The sequence below is a fragment of the Nannobrachium achirus genome (genome assembly GCF_963921795.1).
Source record: "Nannobrachium achirus genome assembly, chromosome: 21".
Classification (NCBI taxonomy): Eukaryota; Metazoa; Chordata; class Actinopteri; order Myctophiformes; family Myctophidae; genus Nannobrachium; species Nannobrachium achirus.
Window position 1 is genome coordinate 40,286,275 of NC_137828.1, and position 23,741 is coordinate 40,310,015.

Consider the following 23,741-nt stretch of genomic DNA (forward strand, 5'->3'; position numbering starts at 1 on the left):
AAAAATCTATGACATTCCATAATTTAGAGAACAAATATTAAAGTGAAAATTATTAAGTAGTGAAAATACCTGCTGCTCTTTTCACTAGTTTGGTCTGGGCAAACGTCTATTCTCTTTTGGGTCTCGAGCTGAAAAGTTTGGCAGATCTATGGTGTTATCAGCCTGAGAGTTTCTGCAGCTGTGACCAGTGTGTTGAACTATGTTGTTGTTGTTGATGACTAGAGTCGAGTCGACACCGTTTTTACAAAAAGCCTGGTGGGCGAGGTTAGTTTTTACCTATGTTTTTTACAGTCCGCTGGAGGAAGGAAAAAATAAAGTCGTCAAGGATTAGTCGGTGATGTCACCGTTATGCGGAAGTGGTTCGTTCAAATTCTTTCTTGTCCTTGTTTTATAATCCTTGTACGCTCGCGCGCGAGATCTAGCAAGAGCGAGATCTGGCGTACTTGAAACCCCGCCCACTTAGGAGACCCCGGAAATGTGCCAGCGGCGAGCGATTGAGCGATAATACTATGCTATAAATCTATGGAGAGAGGCGTGGGATTGGCTCGGCTGTCTTGGTAATATATCTGGTATATCTGTATCTCTTTAATAGCGTCCTAGAAATCAGCACGAGTTAGTAGTGAGTACTGTTCTTTCTAGCCCTAGAATAGCATTTATAGTAATATTTCGTATTACACAGTCATGCATAGATCACTCCTAGCCCTCCTGTGGAGGTGAGTCATACACCTGTAGCGCTGCTTGTGTACTACAGTACTACTACTACTCAGTCAGTACTCAACTGTTGTCGGTTTCATTTTAAATGTCTTTCAAATGATGATAAAATAAATGTTGACAAAATGTATATTATCAACCTTCTCTTCATTCTTAAAATGTCATATTCATTGTACCAAATTTGCCAACCAACGGATGGGTTTAGATTTATCCCATGTAAATATCCCATAATGATTAAAGATTACTCCCACACAAGAAAGTAGACCACACCAGTGTAAGTCCGTTTTTCTCTTAGTTGTATTAAAAGAATAGTTCAGAGTTCAGCGTACAGTACAGCAATTCACCCATAGTGCCTTCTGCCCATAGCCTACAAAACATAATTTCACAGATATATGGAGTTACAGAATACATTAGTCACATTCTTCTGATTGGACAATTATAACATAACAATGGATATCAGATGTTTTCGTGGAGAGTGCCATGTCACAGGCTGACATGGCCTTCATCAGTGGATAGAATACAACAGAGTTGTTGACTGATGGTGTAATCTGGTTGTTGACAGCTCCTGCCGTCACCCCATAAGGATAAAGATTGTTTACTTAAAGATGGTTTACCAGTGAAGTATCAGACACATGTCCAGTGTCAAGGCTGTTTGAATTACAATGTTAGAATAACAGAGTGGCAAACAGCACAATTAATAGATGATCTGTTATGTACAGTAGTTTGACCTTTAGACAAAATTGGTACAAAATATTTTATTAATATTATATTAATAATATTAACCAAACCTTTCCAACAGTCCTCTCAAACCTTTTTATTTTCAAAGACCACCATAACTCTCAGAGTGTCCGAATGGAACCAAATGGGTAAGGTCATTTTGGTTCCATTTGTACACTCTCAGAGTTGTACACCTGTAATGGTCATTCAGGGCTAGCTCTGTTTCTGGTATTATTATTTGCCTGCTCGTTTGCATTTCCGTGGCAAAAAAATAATTTTGACACAAATGCCCACCACAAGTCTGCATGGTGATGATTTAGTCCTGCATTATGTGCAATGTCAAAACAGATGGTGTAAGCAGTGACTTTTGGCTTGCTTTCATCTATCATTTGATTCATTTTGATAAAATCCTTTATGGTGCAGATTGATGATCTCAGAAGAAATGAAGAAATCTGTTTTCCCGCAAATCCATCTGCGGCCTGAAGTCCACCAATACCTCAAGAATGTCTTCTTAAACAATGAGGTGTGTCATACATACATACATACTCACATATTTATTAGTCCTTAGTGCCTTAGTGCCTCTCAAACTATGGGTCCCGACCCAAAGAGGGGTCACGGGAAGTTGCCGTTGGGGTCGCACATTGAATACTGTTCTGCTACAACAAGTTAGTAGCAGAACAGTTTTCCTCCTCAGAGGTGGAAAGACTGGTGATGCGAGGTTAGCAGACACATTCACAAGCCCTTGTAAGCAGAGGCTTAGAGACACAAACTGATTTGAACGGTTCTGTCTGTAAACGATTTCCTGGGATTATGTTTAATATCAGCGGGGGGTACAAATTCATGGACCACTAGTCCATTTGGTTCCATCTATACCCTTGCTTAAATTTCGATCGCGGGCGACATTACCGACCAGCTCGCTTGGAGTGGGGAGATCATTCCAGACAGACAGACAACCAGTCCAGTTATCGAGAGTTGGATCACGAAATTCTTTTTGCAATATTATGTTAAAGTACTACTAGCAACATATTCTGGCTAAATGCTTATGGGGGGTGGTACAAATAAGTGGTCCATTTAGATCCATCTTTATTCTGTACCCTCGCTGAGTTTTCGATCGGGCCGGGGGGGTGGGGGGGCTTTGATGGGGTCACCAAAAAAAATCAGCCCTCATAATATGGGGTTGTGCTAGAAAAGAAGTTCGAGAACTGCTGTATTATAGTACACTTGGCTGCGTGCATGATATTTATGTGTGCGTGCGTGTGCATGCGTGCAGCACAGAATATCTTTCAAGTTGGTGGCTTTCTTTTTCATTTTTGTGATCTGTTCAGTTGTTGTCAGCAGTGGGACAAGTGGAGGCTGAACGGCGGTTCCAGAAGCTACTTGAATGCCTGTCCCACCCACCGTCATACACCTGTGTACGGGCCAGCACTCACCTAGCCCCTCTGGAGGAGGTTAGGCAAAAACTTGGTGAAGAGCTGAAGGAGGTAAAGCCAGTGCCTAACGCAGGGGTCTTCAAGGTTTTCAGGCCAAGGACCCCTTAGTTGAGAGAGAGATGAAGCAGGGACCCCCACCAACCTTTTCAGTGATTCCATTTAGTTTCATTGTTTGACAGCACAAGCATCAGTGTATTTTGGATTCTGGTCAATTTGTCTTTTCAGATATTTAACCACTTGAACTGTCAATACTTAATAAAGTTGACCTTTCACTATGTACTTAGTCTGCTCTTTTTCCCCTCTACACCAAACCTCTTTGCCAAAAATAGACGATCTACAAGCTCACAAGGCACTGTGAGCTTGTAGATCTGCTATTTTTGTCTAACGTTCTCAGAATAAGGACACTAGGGTTTACGTAGTTAATATAAAAAAGGAGAACAAAGTTTTGGAGCACCCCCTGTAGTAACTCTGAGGACCCCGGACCCCCTAGGGGTCCCGGACCCCCTGTTGAAGACCCCTGGCCTAACAGAAGAAATAAAAGAGCTTAACGAGACCCAGAATCTAAAAGCCATAACAAGCCCCCAGAGGCTGTGCTGCTCCTTACACTAGCACAAGAATGTTGCACAGGAGATTCCATGGCAATACAGCCATGGAATTTGGTCCGAAACAACCTTTGTTAAATTGTTTTGGACAAAATTGGTGGGCAGACAGACGGATGCTATTTTCAGAATATTTATCTGTGGAACCAAGTCAAACTAAATTGAAAGCTTCCAACTCCTACATTCCAGGGTGGTGGGGGGTCCCCAGTACAAATATGATTATTTTGGGGAGTCGCGGCCTGAACCATTGTTCTATATGGCTTGCCTCTTAGAGTTATGCCGTAAAAGATGAATAGGGAATCTGACGGTGAGGGCATGATGTCAATGCCCACACAACAGCAGACTGGAACTTTGATCAGATTCATCCTGCTCCTTAGCTTTTTCACAATCCTCTCTCTCCGATGCAGCAGCAGCAGATGTGCGGTTCTACAACAGGGGATGTTTCCCCAAAGATTCTCCTTCACCCACACATTCCAGATGTGCTGCTCCTTCCTGTCATCGGGCCGAGGTATGCATGGAATGCCTGAAGAATGTCTGCCAAAATCGGAAAGGCGCTTTTATAGACAGGGCCCAAATGGGCACGTACCTTTTTGGCGAAGCCCGAACTGGCGAACAGGGGAAATGTCCCCTACCGTAGCGATCTGGCGAAAGAAAAAGGGAAAAAAAAAACCTTCTGCATATTTTTCGTCTTTTTCGTTTAATCCTTCTGGACAGGGCGTTTATCGTGCGCATAAATATAACGATTGCATTCACCACGGCTTCGTAACTCGCGCGGCCGGCGGAGCGCCGCGCGGCCACTCGCGGCCACTCGCGCCTGCGGCGCTCGGGGGCGAAGAGCAGGACCAAGGTCCGCTGGCCTTCGCGCCACTTGCAGTGTCGTGGACAATCGAGCGCCACAATAACGCCACGGGCAACAGGCGAGACCAATGCGCAAGCACTCAATAACTACGAAAAATGCCTTAAAACAGAGCCATGTTTAAGACAATAAAACGATTCGCCAGATCGCTATGGTAGGGGACATTTCCCCTGTTCGCCAGTTCGGGCTTCGCCAGATCAGGACTTTCCCGCCCAAATCACCAGTATCACTCCTTCCCATGGTTCTGGAGACATCTGAGGCCAAGCCACATGTCATTTTATGGCCTGACTGCAAAAAATAGAAAGATCCTCTCCAGAGACATCCAATGACATTGAAATAGCAACAGCAATTAAAAGTGTGAATAAGAGAAGATTATGGTTGTAACGCCCTACTTGATCCACTACAGTGTCACATAAAAGCATCAAAAGTAGCAGATCCACAAGCTCAACAAGAAGCACTTTTCAGCGTTTAGATCTGATGCTTTTGCTTTAATAAGCAAAAGTATTTTAGAATCCCGAAAAGTCACAGTTTTGGACATATGAGGTTTACACACGACAGACGATATGTTTATATATCTTTTCAAACTTTTCTGCCTTTATTTAGATGGTACATTTGAAATAGACATGAAACAGCAAAGGTCGTCGGACTTGGGAATTGAACCCGCAGCTCACTGTCAGGCTTCATTAGAGCCTAGGGCTCTATTTTGGTTTTTAAGTACCAGCTCTTAACTTAAAGGCCTGTCCATACTGTCTCCGAGCAACAAACCTTTCGTCGAAAATGTCCGGTTCAACTACAAAATGACTTCACTCGCATCTTCTGGAAAGCATTACCCCAAATTAGAGTTCGGAAAGCTGCATGTCGGAAAGTCGGAACTCTCAGACGAAAAGTTCAGTGGTTGGAGAATTGAACTGTTGTCTTTTGTTCCCAGGCCAGTGACCCAGCTGAGGTCTGAGGTGGTGGTCGGGGCACTCTGTGGCAATGCGGTTCTGAGAGGTGCTCATGTTTTTGCTCCAGGGATCATTGCCACACCCAAGTGTAAGAGGAAAAAAACTAAACATAAAACGAGTCATATTATTATCTTTTTACAAACTATTTTAAGAACTAAGATTTTCATGGTTTATCTGTCAGACAAATCCAGCAGTAGTCTGGTTGTGACCTTGTTGTTTTTTTCCCCCTTCTCACTTCATCAGTCATGAAGTGTGGGGATGTTGTGTCCGTCTTCTCTGACGTGGAGGGCAAATGCACACGGGGGGCCTTCAAGGACTTTCAGGGAAAGAAGGTGTTTCTGGGAAATGGAGTTTCTGAAATGGACCGCTCTAGAATCTTCTGCACAGATGAACCTGTCAAGTAAGTAGGCCTATTATGGTCACTATGATAAATGTAATAACTAGAAATACTGTTCCTACGAAACAGTGTGGGCTTGCATGGAACGTGTTGTTATTTATATCAGATCGCACTTGTTGGTGATGATGTCACCTAGAACGCTGCTCCTCATTGGCCAAGGGCTCTGCCTTTGTACTGTCGGTGATTTTATTTTGCAGAGAATAAACTTGACCTATAAAGCAAACAGCTCACGACCCACAGGTTGAGAACTATCTGGACATGAGAATGAAAACAACTCCATTGTATTTCAGGGGTGTTGGCATCCGGATGGTGGAACCACTCTACCAAAGTCCTTGCTTTGACGGAGTACTTCCTAGCTTGGCATTCCTTCAGGTATTTTCTTCTCTTCCTTTTCTTCTCTGAGCGTTTCAAGCACAAACTCAGCTTGCTAGAGCAATGCTAAGGTCAGACTTGTGTCTCAGAGGGGCCCTCACATCTCAATACATAATGTAAAGTGAGAGAGAGATCAACCAGGTGCTTGCAGCTCAGTGGAGATAAAAGTTGAGTTAAAAACTTAAATTGGTGCTTCTAGGATCAACAGGAACCAAAACTTGAAAAAGAGGAAAGATCCGAGCACTCAAAAAATAATGGAGGAGAGGGCGTAAAATCAAGGCACTTTAATTATGTCTCCATACTTGCCCTGATGAAGACCAGTTACTGGTCGAAACATGTTGGCTTTTTAAAACCTTTTGTAAACATGATTAAAGTACCTTGATTTTATGCCCGTTATTTTTTGAGTGCCCAGATCTCTCCTCTTTGTCAAGATAATCTAAAGTGTTTGTGTCTTCTAATTGTAGAACCTCCCATCTGTGTTGGTGGGACACGTTCTGGGGCCTCGCCCCGGAGAACGCATCCTAGACATGTGTGCTGCTCCCGGGGGGAAGACGTGCCACATCGCTGCCCTCATGGAGGATCAGGTGAGTTTCTCTTCTTAACCACTTAAACCACTGTAGTCTCTGTTACAACTGTACTTTTTTGGGCTACTTTTTCAGTTTATATTCAAAATCTCGCCTAAAAATGGTCGATCTACAAGCTGAACTGGGGTTTAAGTAGTTAAACATTTCACTATGGGACTATAATGGATCATAATGCTTTGTGGCATACATCATTCTAAAACATCACATCTATCGCATGAATTGCCATCATGTGATTGCTAGTTCCGTTTTATTTCTCTGGACTGTGTCTCTTGCTCCACAAAGTTACTGCAGACTGCAGATAATGTATTGCAGCTAATTGACCTGAAGGTGGAGCTGTTGCATTTCTCTATTTCTGCCTCATTTGTGACTCCTGTGGCTTGTTTCCCCCCCTCCACACACACACACACACACACACACACACACACACACACACACACACACAGGGTGAAGTGTTGGCCCTGGATAGGATCCAAAATAAGGTAGAGCGCATTCGTCAGAACGCCCAGATGTTGCGTCTGCACTGTATCAAAGCGTATTGCTTTAACAGCACCCAGGCTGTGAGCAGTGACCCAGCCCAGGAAACTGAAGGTACAGAATGTCATCAACATGGACTCCATGTTGGCTCCTCTCTACTCTGAATAAACCCAGGACACTACATAGACAGCAGTTATGTTTTTTTGTAGTCCAACTTTGGCTCTATCCTCTGGCTCCTGTTCTTTCCCACTGTCAACTCCGAGACTTCCCGTTAAACATTGGCTCTTCATACAGTGGTGGGAAAAGTACTCACATTATAGTATTTCATTAGTATCAATAGTAAAATTTAGAAACACTCTGTTACATGTAAAAGTCCAGTAATCTACATTTACTTGAGTAACAAAAGTATCGTCATAAAAATATACTTTTAAGTATAAGTACTCATTATGCAGTATGTCACATTTTACAAGTTTGTCATGTATACAAATCTTTTGAAAATAGCAGATCAACAAGCTCACAATGCGTCTCATCGCGATGCATTGTGAGCTTGTAGATTGTCTATTTTCAAATGAGCAAAATGTATATAGGGCTGAAGGCTCAGGGGTTAAAGTTCTCAGTCCTGGGGACTGATTTCAGTCTTGAGGATTCCATAGGGACTATTTCTGAGATCAGTACAGAGCTGCAAAAACATAAGGGGGAGGTGTAGCGATGAATGACAAAGTCGTCAAAACTCTAGTCAAGTGTTCTCCAAACTAAAAAGCAGTATAATTTCAAGATTGAGTATTTGAAATCGCCAGACTAGCAATAGAATACAACAGAACTTCAGAAGATACTTCTATAAAATGAAGCATGGATTGGCACACACATTCAGTGAAGGCAGTTCAGAACTTCAGGGAAACACCCCAGATATTGGTGTGCGCTTCGCGCGCCATGTTTCAAAGATCACATATTGGGACATGGTCTGAAACTGTTCAGTCTTGGGATTTATTTTGGCTTTAACCCCTGAAGGGGTTAATCTATGTTTTGTAATAATAATCAAAATCTACAAAGTAACTAAAGTTCTCAAATAATTGTAACAGTATAATATTTGCCTCTGAGACGTAGCGGAGTAGAAGTGAAAGTACTGACATTTGGAAATACTCCAGTAAACAATACCTCAAAATTGTACTAAAGTACAGTACTTGAGTCAATGTACTTAGTTACTGTACACCAGTGGTTCTCAACCTGTGGGTTGGGACCCCCAGAGAGATCCCCAAATTATTTTGGGGGCCGGGGGGTCCCCAGATGTTTAGCTAAATATTCTCATTCAACAGTAAACAGACCAACATACAGTATAAGTGTGTACAGGATATCTTCACATTGACAATTTAAGGACTTTAAAGACTTTTTAGTACCTCTGGTCAAACATTGGTCACATTGTCAAATATTAGTGGCAGAACTTGTGAAAATAGCAGATCTACATGCTTACAACGCAGCGTTGTGAGCATGTCAATGAGCTGTTTTCACAATGGAATAGATCGAGTCAAACTTTTTAATGCCAACTCCTACAATTCCAAGTAAGTGCTCGTCAGGGTGGGGTGGTCCCCAGTTCAAATATGATTATTTTGGGGGTCACGGTCTGAAAAGGTTGAGAACCACTGCTTTCCACCACTGCTCTTTATACGAATAACAGCCTGTATGTGTTAACAGGACCTCCCTTCCTCCCTGGGAGTTTCGACCGGGTGTTGCTGGACGCCCCCTGTAGTGGCCTGGGCCAGAGACCCAGCATGGCCAACACCTGGAGCCTCAAGGAGATACGCTCCTATCAGCCGCTGCAACGCAAGCTATTTCAAGCTGTGAGTTTTGATGCTCAGATTCTCCGTCCAGCTCGCCTTCATCAGTAGCTTCAGTACACAATAGGGATCACAATTATTGTGACCAAAGAAATTGCGATATTACTGGGATAATCAAAATATCCCCAACATCCATTATCCTGGGCCGGAACATTTGCCAAAAATGTTGCTACGCGTTGTGAGCTTGTAGATCGGCTATTTTTTGGCAAAGAGATTTGGTAGAGAGTTAGTGGGAGAAAAGACTGTATCAAGTAGGCCTACATTATTTACAGGTCCGTTTTACCAATTATATGCAGCTCGGCAAATAAAAGGTGAATTGATCCCAGTGCATGACGGAGGATAATTTCACGATAAATTTAAATCTCCACGATACGATTATTGTGTGTGGGTTTTTTTATCACGATAAACGATAATAGCGATTATCGTCCCATCCCTAGCTGTGAGTTTTGATGCTCAGACTCACCGTCCTCACTGGTCCCCTTCATCAGAACACAATAAACATCTACTGTGATTATGGGCATTTCATGATATTGGCGCTGACTCATTTTGGCCACTAGATGGCAGTGTGGGACTATCGTGGCCTATCTCTTAGGAGGTTTCATGAACACCCCAGAACAGCCTCAACATTAAAATATCCCTGTCATGCAGCATTAAGCCATTTGATATTTTATATTTGTGCTGTCGGGTTGGAACCTCATATCTCCATGTTGCGAATTTGTATGTTTACCTGTAAATGAATGCCTTACTTTATCATATAGGAGTGTGGCACAAAAGCAGTGAAAATAGACGATCTACAAGTTGCGGCGTGCTGTGAGCTTGTAGATCAGCTATTTTCACTGTTTTAAGTTTTTGGACATACCGACAGCAACAATATTTTAGATGGGTTGGCTTTATGGTAGAGCTCTACCATCCTCCCAAAGTTATGAGCTAGTGAATCTAAAGTCCCATGTGAAATCTAGACCATATTGGTGGAGGACCTCACACACCTGAGCATCCAACTATCCAAGATTATAGGAATAACGTGTGAAATGTGTCATACAGTCTGGAGCAATGGAAGCTCTGAAAATGATCTGAAGCGGATGTGACGCCTCCTCCTGACGTCAATCATTAAATTAAAGTTAAATATTTAAAGAGTATATTGTATAATTATATGTGAATTATTTTTGCCTACTGGCGGTTAAGCATAAGTTTAGCCTAGCCAAGCTAAGGACTAGAGGGGCGGATACACTTTGCGCTACTTCTACAAAAGTAGCAGATATACAGGCTCAAAACGCTTGTGGATCTGCTCCTTTTGATACTTTTGTGTGACGCTGTAGTATGATGAAGTAAGGCCTTAATTTACCAAAAACATACAAAAAGTTAAAATATTGTAATAATAGGTTCCTGCCCAATAACAACGATATATATTTATATATCGTCGTTGTCGGTGGAAACCTTGTATGTCCAAAACCATTTGTTTTGTATTTATGTTTTTTAAAATGATTTAACAGCCGATCTACAAGCACACAACGAGGCGCACCACGAGGCGTTGTGTGCTTGTAGATGCTCTTTTCACTAGTTTTGTACGACGGCCTTGTATGATGAAGCAGGGCTTTACTTTACGAAACAATTTACAAATTAGAAACTTGGAGATACGAGGTTTCTGCCCGACAGTGACGATATGTATGATTGCAGGCTGTGCAGCTGTTGAAGAGGGGCGGCGTCCTGGTGTACAGCACCTGCACTGTGACTCTGGCAGAGAATGAAGAGCAGGTCGCCTGGGCCCTCAAAGCATTCCCCTGCCTCACTCTACAACGCCAGGTAAAGCACTGGTATATTACATATAAATCATTTTATTTACAAAATAACATTTGAACAAATCTTTGAATATATATTATTAAGTCAAATCTTTACTTCTGGAGGTCCCTGTAACATAATATTTTGAGATGGGGGGGATGCATTCAAATGTGGCTGTACGATATGCCTGCACTTTACTGGTTATAAAATGCTTTGAAAATTGACACTATTGCATCAGGTGGGTCTTTGATGGACCCACCGACGCAATAGTGACGGTCCCCAGTTTGCTCGTAGTCAGGACGGTGGTCCCTGGGTCAAAATCAGTTGAAAACGCCTAAACAAAGCGTTTCCCTGCCTCTGTACAACCACAGATAAAGCACTGTTATATTATAAATAACTTATTATGTTTAAACAAAATATTTACTTGCCTCAGCGTAAACGTACTGTAGGTGTGAGACAGCGAGCATCCACTGGGGACGGTTAAAATACTTTGTAACGTGTGCACTGCGCAGGATGCATGATAACAGGACTTAAACCGCATGAATGGATTTATGTAATTCCAACTCTCTCTTTGTAATCTTCAAAGTCTGATTATGAATTCCTTGTGCCAGTTGTCATCCGCCAATCTGCCAATAATCCAAATGTACAACTTCTCTCGCTTTCTCTGCTGCTCGTCTCACAGTAAACACCCTAGCCTCTTCATTAAGGGGGAGGCACCCCAAGAAGCAGGTCATCGCTGTCAGGCAGAAACCTTTTATCTAAAAAATATTTAAACTTTTTTCGTAAATTACTGCACTACTTTGTCATATAGCAGTGTTGGAGAATAGACGATCTACAAGCTTGCAACACAAGAAACAGCTGTTGTGACTAAATAATAAACAACAATGGAGCCATTTTTTTCCCTCCAATTTCCTGAAAAGTAATGGTTGTAGACATACACGAAGGTTTCCGCCTGAAAAAAGGTTTATGTCCATCTTTCTTTTCTGTCTGCCTGTCTCTCAGGAGCCTCACATCGGATCAGAGGGCATGCTGGGAGCTGGCCTATCACCAGACCAGTTGCGGCTCCTCCAGAGGTTCAGTCCTGAGCTGAGCTGGGACCAGACGGAGCCAGACGGCTCCTCAGGGTCCCCGCAGCCCCTCAACGACCAGGCCAACGGGGACACCATAGGCTTTTTCATCGCCAAATTCCTGAAGAGCTGACCGCACTGTTGAAGAACACACTATCCCTCATCTGTATACAGAAGCGGTATTGTTTGCGCCAACCGCCTCTCGCGCAGGACCACAGAGAAGTAACGATGTTGTTTACAGAACGACGGTGCGTCTGCTCAGCCGGTGACAGTGTGGATATCAGACACTCGCGGTGCTGTTTACATCTCCCTCTCTGCGGCTGCTCTCCCAAACTGTGAGCCATATAGGGGATGATGAGCTTCATAAACACCAAGTGCAGGAGAGAGGGGCGACTGCACACGAGAGAAGCAAGACGACGGTGCCTAATTAACGGCGTGGCTTCCTAGTGGAACTCTGATGTCACGTCGATGACCTCATATTGATGACGTCGGTTCCTGCCCAAATATGGTAATTAGCCGGGGAGAGAAGGGCAGACGGACGGACACAAGGACACGACCGCTCTTTGACTCGCCCTTACAAATCCCAGTCTGCAACAATGATTTGCAATGCAACAAGTTGCAACTTGGAACCACTTGCAACATATTGCAATGGTGTTGTTGCATCATGAATCAGTGGTGTGGACTGGAGCTTCAGGCGCCACTCCGTGTAAAAGAATTGAGGGAGGGAGATAAGCAGAGGGAGAGCCCCCAGGGACAGGAGAAGGAGACAGGGAGCCAATGAATGTCAGCCAGTGCAGCATCGCTTGCGTCGTCATACCAACAGTGACGACACTGACAGCTGCCATGGCGACAGTGGATTTGTTGGCTGTGGACGGATCAGGAAGTAGCGTGAGGAAAGGGGTCACGCAGGGTATTAACTATTTACTCTCCTTTTACTAGTGGCTTAGTGGACCAGGACAACTGGGCTATTGTAAGATGAACATGATGCTGGTGTCTAAGTGCTCTCTCTCTCTCTCTGTGCAGTTAAATCGTTGCCACATTTAAATGGGGGTTGTATGTTCTGTCGGATTTCTGTGGAAGTCTTTAAATTGATGTGCCTTATGGTTGTGTGTGTGGGGGTTTTTTGTTTGTTTTTTTTGGCATTTCTTGGCCATATTAAAATTTGACTGTAAAACACTTGAAATTCTATTATTCAAATGTTGGTGTTTACATTTTGCATGGACCCCTGTGGTCATCACTTCATTATTTTTTATAATTTTGATATGTGAAACTGTTACTTTTCAGGATTCAGAATTTTTTTTAAAATCACAAAAGTAGCAGATCCACAAGCTCAAAACTCTCAACCTTGTGATATGCTACTTTCAATGCTTTTGTGTGACACTGTAGAATGATCTGGTAGAAGGTTAATTTACAAAAGAAAAAAACTGAAAAAGTCAGATTATGGAGATAAGGGGTTTCTGCCCGACAGTGACGATACATTTTTAAAAGCATTTTCTGCTTTATTCAGATAGGATTGTAGAGACAAAAAACTGAGGGCAGAGAGGAATGGAGAGACAAGATGGGACTCGGAATGGAACATCGGTGGTCACTGGTCAGTCAGTGGTCAGTGCACAAACTGACTGAGCCACCAGGCAGCCCATCCATCCATCACTAATTCTTTCAATGGAGAGAGTGAATTATGTCACAGGAATCAATCTCCTGTATGGTATATAGATTAGGGCTTAACAGCAGCGCACAGGCGATCTGGCCCATGCTGGCAGACCTGACCCACATGCATGTCACTTGCAATGGCATTCAAAAGACCTTGACAATGACCTCGTGGCTCACATTCTCTTTCCAGGGATAACGGATTGCCGCGCAATCCATCAACACAAATGCATGTGACATTGTGGGCCATTACCCAATCCACCTTCAAGCCCCACCATAATGTTTTATGTAGCTGTCGAGTAATGATTAAAAATGGCAACTTAATTTAATGAATTGGTACAAATACTTAGAATTTGACTTGAGACATAATAAGCACCATTCTTTATATCAACACATTTTGTCTCTTACAATTCTGTTTGCTTACACGGGACTGTGGTTTTGGTGATAATATGCTATTTGGCTATTTGTGTGTGGAGACAGGGAAGATGCATTGTTGGTTCCTGGTTGGTGTTGTCATGACGACTAAAAAGCCAGATTCATACGTAAAAAATTGCAGAACTCCAAGCTCGTTGGTGACAGTAGGTCTGTTATCTTGGGCGTGCGTTGGAACACAAACGAGGCTTCAAAAGGCTGGCAGGTGGCTCTGCTCGCCGGCAGAGTTTTAGATGACTATTTATAGACAACGGTTCTCCATCCATCTGGATCGTCATTCTTTGGACCACACAGCTCCTTGTTAGCACACCTATTATTCTCATACATTCTGGGTATCATTGCACGGAGCCACACAGTGTAGTAAATCTAGACCACTTTTAAGTTCTTGTCCTCCACATAAATCTTTTCTTGACAATTTTATTCTTTGTATTTTTTACAATATGTACATACACCTGTATACTGTTAAAAAAATAATGGTATAGTACTGAGGGTTTCTCGGTAATTGTAATTGCAAAACAAAACAGACTGGGGGAAATTGTTTATGGATATTTGCAGAATTCACTCTTTGTCACTCCCGCCCGTTGTCCTGCCCCTCTTCACACCCATTGGTTGCCGTGTCTTGATGGGACACTCGGCGGGACACTCCATCCACTACCATTTTAATTCAGTTGCTTCGTATTGTTATTCTGTGTTCAATTCTAATTTCAAACTTGGTTTCAGTTAAATGGAGCTGCTCAGTGGCAGTATAGTGACTCAGCATGTTTTTAAATGTTTTTATTTCTCCAAAAATTATGTTTTAGCAAATTCAACATAAAAAAGGCGGAACCAGGGCGGGACAAGGCAGATGAAGCCAGCTGGTTGGTCAGTCAGGGACCAACCAGAAGGCTAACAAAGCGTGAATTGCATTAACCTACGATGGTTACTGTATGTATTGTTCATCTCAAATTCTCAAGCTCATGTTTTAGAGTACACTCTGCACTTAGTGGAAACTGTTCTTGAGTATCATTGCTGAGCATACTACTTGTTGGGTTAATGACTTGAAATTGACCATAACGTTCAATTCTAGTAGGGACTTGAACGTGAAGTATACAATTGCAATGATAATAGAGCACAGGACCACTTTTTTGTGGTAGAACCTTGGAATTGTTTCTGTATCACAAATATATTTGAATTTGCAGTGAGGAAAACATTTCTGACTGCAGCCTAGAATTGACATTCTTTATACTATGAAGTCAAATAGAAATGAAAACAAAAAAGTCATAGAAAATGGGTCAAAATTAAAAGACAAACCTCCATGGAGTTTGGTAAGATACATAAGTTGCAATGACATATCAAATCTATTTCACTTGACACCAATGAATCAGTAAAAGTGCTTAAACGGAGGTTGTATCAATGTTATATAAAATGTTCCTGGAACCTTTATAAATAGAACAGTACTGCATGTAAGACAGGAATTTAGTTCAGAAATCTTATGTCTTGTAAGGTAAGACTAAGGTGCGTCTCCAAGAGGTGACATCAGCATTAAGAGAAACACATATCTGAAACCGTTGATGCAGAGTTGCATACTTTAAAATCAAAGGAAGTTAAGTAACCAATACAATTCAACCAAGAACGTCTGCAAATACAGCATCAAACTCATTCGGTTTCCCCACGTCTCCGAGTCGGCCCTAGCAGTAGTCTGAAGGATGAACATTATTCAAGTGGTAGTGAGCAAAAAAAGAAAACAAACAATTCAAAAATGCTAATCACAGAAAGCACAGCTCAGTGCAGAAAATAGATTCTGCTTTTGTGTCATGCTTTATCCAACACAGGTTTTAAAATATGCATCTCTTGAGAATATCCATGCATATCCACACAGGAACAACCGTCTATGCATAGATACACTCATATATATATATATATATATATATATATATATATATGAGATCTGTTTCTACATACAGTAATCAAAATACTACTGTTGCTACAGATGCAACAGCCTTTTACAAAGGAAGCATACATAAAGGGGGGGCAGGGGGATATTGGGATTTAGCAGCACAACAGGAGTACGGAACGGCTCTTCAAGAGGAAGTGTAGTGACTCAAACTGAGATCGTCTGTGTGTGTGTGTGTGTGTGTGTGTGTGTGTGTGTGTGTGTGTGTGTGTGTGTGTGTGCAGAAGTTTGGGCTTTTGGTCCATCACTGGTGGATGTAGGAGTCTCTGGTCCCCCAGTCCCCCCCCGCGTCGCCCCTCTTTTTTGGGGCCACCTCTCCCTCTCGGTCCCTGTCCCTGTCCCGGTCGTAGTAGTGGTGTTGGTGGTGGTCGCGGGCCGGCCGGCTGTGGTGGTGATGCGAGCGCTGCTTGTTGCGCTCGTTGTGGTCCTGCTCGTGCTCCTTGGAGCGGTGGTGGTGTCCCGCCGCCGCCGCCGCGTGGCCGGCCTCCTCGGCCCCGCCCCCACCCCCACCCCCACCCCCACCGCGGTGGTGGTGATGGTGGTGATGGTGGTTGTGGTCCCGGTGGGGCAGGTAGCGCTGCTGCTGCTGCTGCGGCTGCTGCTGATGCTCCGGGTGCCCCTCCCGGAGTCTGTCCTCCTCCTCCCCCTCCTCAAACTCTTCCTCCTCCTCCTCCTCCTCCTCCCGGCGGAGGAGCTGCTGAGTGCGGGGCTCGATATAGGCCGAGTCCCTGCTCTCACGGCTCTCCCGGCTCTCACGGCTCTCCCGGCTCTCGGGCGTCTCCGAGTCCAAGGTCTCCTGCCGGGAGTGCATGCCCCTGGCGGCGCGTCCGCTGCTGCTGTGGTGGTGATGGTGGTGGTGGTGGTGGTTGTGTGGCGGCTCAGTCCTGGTGGTGGCGGAGGAGGAGGAGGCGGCGGCGGTGCGGTGGTGGATGTGCTTAGATCTCCTGGACGGTTCTGTCCTCAGTGGCCTCTCCTCCTCGTTGACCTCCTCTTCCTCCTCATCCTCATCCTCCTCCTCGCCCCGGGCGTCGGCCGGCTCTGTGTTCTGGTGGTGTTGGTGGTGATGGTGGTGGTGATGGTGGTGGTGCTGGTGGTCGTCCCTGGAGCCCGTCCTCTCCACCACGGCTTTATGATCCCCTTTCTGCTCTGCCCCGCTGCCCTGGGGTTAGCAATGCACACACACACACACGTTTAGTACACAAACAGGCGAGGGAAACACACAAAAACACAAGCACACACACACAAGCACACACACACACACACACACACACACACACACACACACACACACACACACACACGCACACACACACGCACGCACACACGCACGCACACAAACACAATCAAACCCATGCACTTTTTTTTACCCTTTTCATGGACCTGGTCATAACGGTGTAAAGACAGCTGCAGCTAATAAAAATAATGGTGGGTAAATTACATTTGGGTGTTCCAGTTAGAAAGCATATTGTCGCTGTGTAAAAACCAGTGTTCCATTGGATCCAATGTACCGGTAGTTATTATTTAGTCCCAAGCTCTTGTTAATACTTTTCATTGGTGCAATATGTATACAATCCACACTCATATCCACTTACACTTTTCACATAAAAAAAACTAAACAAACAATAACAACAAATTGGCTATTTTTTATCATTTTCTGTAACACTGGAGTATGATAAAGTTGTAGGACTTTCAATTACAAAAACTAAAATGTTCTGCCTGACAGCAATGATTTGGAATATTGACTAATTGTCAATACTTACACTTTGGCACACCTAAATCAAACAGACTCATTATTAACACATCTGTCTTTAACCCTGTTATGAGGATCCATTAATGGACACTCTTCACTCGCGTCCCCTTTGTTAGCATTACACATTAGATTCACACACGCAGGCCAAAGCTTGAACATGAAATCCAATCACACACAGTGCACGGCACACAGGTGGCACACTGCGAGGTATCACATTAACCTCTGCTGATTTTACAGTGTACGTATCAGCCGTTCCATTGAAGGCTGACTATGGTCCTGGAGGTTGTGATTTCCCTGGGAACTCAGGTGGTTTGGGGGGTGTCACTTGAACCCAAAATGCAGTGTAGAACAGTGGGTCTCAAAGCAGGGTCCACCAGGTGTCCTTCAGAGAGGGCTCCTGGGGGTCCTCAGCTAAATTATTGGCAGTTAGGAACCGCCTTGACCCTCACAGGTCTGTAACCCGGAGAGTGTACGGAATGGAACCAAATGGACCGTACATGGACTCTAACAGGTCTGTAACTCTGAGAGTGTACAAAATCCATTTGTACACACATGGGGGTCTGTGGCCTAATAATTGCACACCAAACTGGGGTCCTCCTTGGAATTAAAAAGTTGGAGAGCCCCTAGTCAAGGTGGCTCAGGTTCCGTCTCCAGGACCACGGCTGACATAACGGTCACCTCATTCAATCTTCCTCCTCCTCTGCTGCAATAAACCCAGCAAATTCCACATTCTCCTCGTTTTCAGCCTTACATTATCCCATTGTGAAGGCAGTGGGACAGAGGCAAGGGGAGGGAAGGGACATTGATTGTACATTTTTTAGATCATGTGAAAGTGAATTGAAACGACCAAACGTGAATAAGCATTACTTGCAATTAACAACAACAAAAAAGTGAATGATTGAGATGCAAGAAACATTCATCATGTAATTAGAGCTATTATTATTTGGTTTGTGTGCTTTTGTTACAGTCAAACCACCAAGCGAAAGTGAAACTGCCAGTGAGAGTAAATAGCAAGGGTTTGAATTAGGACTGCACAGTGTTTTATTATGGTCATATTCGAAGGATTCATTTAACCTAACCACCAACCCAAGGATGGTGTCAAGTTCATTCACAAAGAACGACGATGCCAGTCAAAGAAGTTCTACTTCCACCAGACGGGTAGACTGATAATTGTGTTCAACATACCCTAGAATAATCCATTCCTAAATTCACTCTTTGTGAGTGTTATACTAAGAAAATAAATGTTAAAAATGTTGGTTCGTAAGCACAAATAAACTTGGAACTGGTAGGTTTGTGTTGCATGCATAACTAAATAGTTGCTTCTTAGATACAGATGATCCAACATATTCTACATAGGTCTCAAAGTCATTGTTTTAGTACAGAAACAGACACACAAGAAGTGGATTCTGAATGTATAAGATAACAAATCTCAAATCTTAATTGTGCTCATGAAACACGTTTTTTTAACAGCATATCGTCTCTGTCAGGTGGAAACCTCATGTCCAAAACTGTTACTTTTCAGGATTCAAATTCAATTCAGTAATGCGTTAATTAACGAAAACACACAATGCCTGACAGCAACTGTATACTGTTATACTTCCCAATACTGTGCAGTCCTGTAGCTTCAACCCTCATGCCAACCTCCTCCCCAACCCCCATCCTAGTCTACTGGACCTTCTCTAACCATCACAGCATCATACTGTCCTCTGCCCTGCAGCTGTCCTCCTCTTTCTCTGACCATCTCCATGTGCTCCACTCTGTGCTCCGTGTCAGAGCAGGGGAGGAGGGAGGGGGCCTTCGTTGGCCGTGAGCCTGGTCAGCACCTGTACCTGTACCATGGTTATTATAGTTTGGCATTTTAGTTTTTTAAATGTCTTTTGTTTTAAATCACAGTTTAGCTTTGATGAGTTTTTAAAGCAGGTTTGCTAGTTTATTTTATGATTATATGTATATATTTTCTAAGTTAGGCTAAGTGATTTTCTTTGGTTAAATAAGTGTTAAATACCTCTATATTCTAATAGTCATTCATTGCTATAGAGTGTTTGTTCAGTAACAACTCTCTCCAACTCTTTATTAAAGACAAAATCCATTTTCAGGTCAGGATACCAATTTGAATAAACACTCTATAGCAATAAAATCTATTTTTTATTTTATTTTTAACCAAACAATATCACTAACCTCTACCTTTTTAGTTACGTTTTAGCTACGTTTTAGTTATTCTATATATTTTGATTAGTTTTCTTTTTTTTTTCAAATATGGATTAATCAAGGGCAAGATTCAAATGGTCAGAAAAGGCAAAAAGCAGATCTACAAGTTCACAACATTTCGCATCGTGACACGTGACCTTTTAGAGCCGCTATTGTTGTTAAAGATTTCTGACAGACTTAAAACTAAGTATGTATATTTTAGTTACTATTTAGTTTAGTTTAGTTTTATTTTGTAAAGCCTATATATATATTTCTTTTCTTTTCTTTTCTTTTTTCAGTTAACAAAAATAGTTTAGTTTAGTCTAGTTTTGTTTATTTGGCTTTAGTTAAAGCCGCACTATGTAACTTTCTACCCTGGATTCGAACCTGGTTTCCTGTGCAAGTGCTCTAGTGCTCACATTTTTACCATTGAGCTAATAGAGCCTGCCTGTTTGCTCAGGGGATAAATTGAATCGGACACAAGATTTGTGTCAGATCCTGTGTCTAGGTGAGACATGACATGATTACCTCTGACACAATCTAAATGTCTTAACTCTTTTAGTGCTAAAACCGAATATTTTATTTTAGCTGCTAGTAGCGACGTGGGTGGTCCTGGCTCGTCCATCGCCTTCCAACGAGCCATGCTACATATTGCGACGATTTATTCGATAGAAAATGGTTTAGAATAAAGTTTAGAGGCCCCCCCCAAAAAACGCTATTTTTGCAAGACGTATTAACGTTTACAAAAAACGAAAATTTTCGGTTCCTTTAATAAAATGAATTAAATAATCGGAGGCCTCAACGAAGCCCCGGTCTAGCCCTGGATCCAAGCCGCCTACCAAGCTCTCTTTCCACCGGCCCGTAATCGGGTAACGTCGCCGAAACGCGCCGCCCAAAACAATACAAAGTCCCATCTTTAGAGGTCATTTTCTCTGAACTGTGTTCCTAGTGCATCAGAAAAGTTTTTTAGTAACCGGATGTTACTATGAAGCCTTATGGAGGAATGGCTGGCACTCTAGCGGCCACTTGCGGCCCCTGGCAGTCATCGTGTTAATAAAAGAGCAGGGAGATAAAACATAACCACCCCAATCGTATACGTTATATTGTATTAACATACTCTACCATACAGCGGTCATCGCCATGTTGGCTAGTGGTGGACATTCTGTCAAAATTAAATGTATGCTACTGACATACGTACATAAATGAACGGACAAGAATATTAGCAGAAACACATACAGAGCCCTGAATGACCATAACAGGTCTGTAACACTGAGTGTACAAATGGAACCAAATGGACCCTTCCATTTGGTTCCATTTGTACACTCTCAGTCAAGAGTTATGGGCGTCCTTGTAAATAAAAAGTTAAAGAACCACTAGTAGTAGTGGACTCTTAATGTACCATAGTGTCATAGTAAATCAATGTCATACAGTACATATTCTGGAGAAAACCTGGAGACTTGACATTCAGTAATTGGGTCTTATTATCAAAAATAAGAGCATTATAATGGTGTCTAAAAAATAAAATAAAACATTTGGCACGGACAAGGCCAAGTCTTTGCAACAGACATACAGTGTGTGTGTGTGTGTGTGTGTGTGTGTGTGTGTGTGTGTGTGTGTGTGTGTGTGTGTGTGTGTGTGTACGGACATATTGATGACCCCTGCTACCATACAGATTGGACAAAATGTCATTTTAGTCTTACAAAACAAAAGCGACATAGTGCCTGCTTTAACTATCATAACCCTGGTTACCTGCATGACAGCGTCTGGGGGAGGGGAGGCCGAGGCCAGTTTGTCCAGCAGGGGGTCTGAGCAGCTGCTGGGGTGGGTGCTCTTCCAGTAGGCCTCCAGGTAGTCAGCGATGTGCTCGCACGCGTCTTCCAGCTGGTTCTCGTCCAGGATGATGTCGAACATCTCCTGCGAACGGGGCGGGCCATGGGAAAGTTAACTCATACCCTGCCAAAAAATATGTTTCTATGATAAAAACGTCTTTAAAACGTCTTTTTCACTATGGACCTCCCTGCCAGACGTCTTCTGAACGTCTTTTTTAAAAAAATAATAAAAAAAAAACTTTTGAAATTTTTTTTTTTGGACCTCCAACAGTGTACTAGGCATGATCGCGATCGCGAAATTGCATGTTTAACCCCCATACCAACCCCATCTTTCAAACATGGCAGCCATGTTTGTTTACATTTGAAGAAAACATAAGGGCTCCTTTCTCCTGAACGCCTGAACGGATTTCCAAGCGGATTTTTTTGTTTGAAAGCTGTGAAAAGCATGCACATGCATAGTGCATGATCTGTGCACGAATGTGTGCACCAGCGTGCACACTATTTTTTTAACCCTTTGTTGGCGAACCGGCAATATAAGAGGTCATCCCACTTTAAATATGGCACCGACTGAGTTTTAAGAGGGCCCGTCAGCATTTCCTGCTGAAAGCAGTTTTTCTCTGGGTGAGGCCAAACACCTCACCTGATGACAAGCTCAGGTGAGTTTCAGTGTAATTCAGGGGTCTTCAACGTTTTCAGGCCAAGGACTCCTTAGTTGAGAGAGAGATGAAGCAGGGACCCCCACAACCTTTTCATAGATTCCATATAGTTTCATCGTTTGACAGCACAATCATTAGTGTATTTTGGATTCATGTCAATGTGTGTGTTTTCACTTTTGAGATATTTAACCACTTGACCTTTCACCCTGTACTTAGTCTGCTCTTTTCCCCCCTCTACACCAAACCTCTTTGCCTAAAATAGTCGATCTACAAGCTCACAACGCCTCGTAGATCTGCTATTTTTGGCTAAAGTTCTCAGAATATGGACGCTAGGGTTCAAGTGGTTAATATGAAAAAGGTTTCTACCTCACAAAGATTTGGAGGACCCCCTGTAGCAACTCTGAGGACCGCCTAGGGTTCCCGGACCTCCTGTTGAAGACCCTTGGTGTAATACATAATTCTGCATATACTGTAGGCCAACTCATACTGGGTTTAGGGTACTTCATGTTTGCAGGCTGAGGCTCTTTGAAGGAATGGTTCTAAACCTTTTCTTACTGTCAAGGATTCCACACATTGAGCATGCCTGCAGAACACCCATCTGTAGATTTTGTGTGCAGGGACTCAAGGAAACATTCACACTTTCCCACAAGATTATTTAGAAAAAAGCTATTTACAAGCTCACAATGCTTGTTGATTGTCTATTTTCTAATATCCGATGTATCTGAGGTTTAAAGTAGCTCAAATAATTGTGATGCTATATTGACTAATTATGCTGGGGACCCCCTGGAAGCCCTTCAAGGACCCCTGGGGGTCCCCTGACACCACTTTGAGAACGACAAATGGTACAACGTGAAAATGTAACCGTCCTCGTACTGTTGCAGGCGTGGATGAAATTAGCTGCTAATGTGATTTCTGTACCGTGAAGTGTGATGATATTGCTTAATTTCACCAGAGGGGGAACAAAATATATATTTTAAGAAACTGGGGCATAAGTGACTGACTAAGCTGAGGGCGGCTTATAGGAAATTCATTATGTCTGAAATGCCTGTGCAATTCACCCAGCCAGGGATTCATTCTGAGAAAAGAAAAAAACATTTTCACAGGAAAGTTTTGAAAAAATAGCAGCACAGCGAGCTTGTACATCTGTTGTTTTTTTTTGTCTTTGAAAAACTTGAAAGTGTATTAACACAAATATTGTCTTCTAAGGTTCCCTGGCACTAAACATTTTCAGATCGGAGGTCAGCAGCCGAATACATTTTGGTCGTCCTGGGGTTAAAAATGTTTGAGAACTACAGATTGGTAGAATCTGCCTCAGGTCTTAATGGGTCTGCAAAATATATGCACTGTTACTGGTTTTAGATTAAGACTATACCCTAAAATAATATCTAAGAGGAATTTGCTTCATGTTCTAAAAATAATATCAAAGAAGATTATAGGACAACAGAAATAGAATTGGCATCAGATACCGTGTCTTTCAAGACATTCCAATACAGTTTACAGTATCAACTATCAGCCAGCAACCAAAATATTCTAAGACAACATTGA

The 23,741-nt window shown here is 42.9% G+C and overlaps 2 protein-coding genes across 2 annotated transcripts in view; one reads left to right on the forward strand and one right to left on the reverse strand.

Annotated features, from left to right (window-relative positions):
• Nucleotides 1-488: 488 nt before the first annotated feature.
• Nucleotides 489-12,372, forward strand: nsun6 (NOP2/Sun RNA methyltransferase 6). The gene is made up of 12 exons (XM_080751919.1): nucleotides 489-557; nucleotides 1,852-1,951; nucleotides 2,754-2,909; nucleotides 3,868-3,965; nucleotides 5,242-5,348; nucleotides 5,504-5,660; nucleotides 5,948-6,029; nucleotides 6,494-6,613; nucleotides 7,057-7,201; nucleotides 8,777-8,922; nucleotides 10,594-10,719; nucleotides 11,698-12,372. Exons 2-12 carry the CDS (start codon nucleotides 1,856-1,858, stop codon nucleotides 11,893-11,895), a joined length of 1,431 nt encoding a protein of 476 aa, XP_080608045.1. The 5' UTR covers nucleotides 489-557; nucleotides 1,852-1,855; the 3' UTR covers nucleotides 11,896-12,372.
• A 3,646-nt stretch (nucleotides 12,373-16,018) lies between these two features.
• Nucleotides 16,019-23,741, reverse strand: part of cacnb2a (calcium channel, voltage-dependent, beta 2a) — a gene marked incomplete at both ends in the record, with an annotated part of 130,079 nt that continues 122,356 nt past the window's right edge. Inside the window, 2 exons of the mRNA XM_080752027.1 lie at nucleotides 16,019-16,933; nucleotides 21,461-21,625. Of these exons, the coding sequence (XP_080608153.1) occupies nucleotides 16,019-16,933; nucleotides 21,461-21,625 (1,080 nt within the window). The remainder of the gene's footprint in view (nucleotides 16,934-21,460; nucleotides 21,626-23,741) is intronic.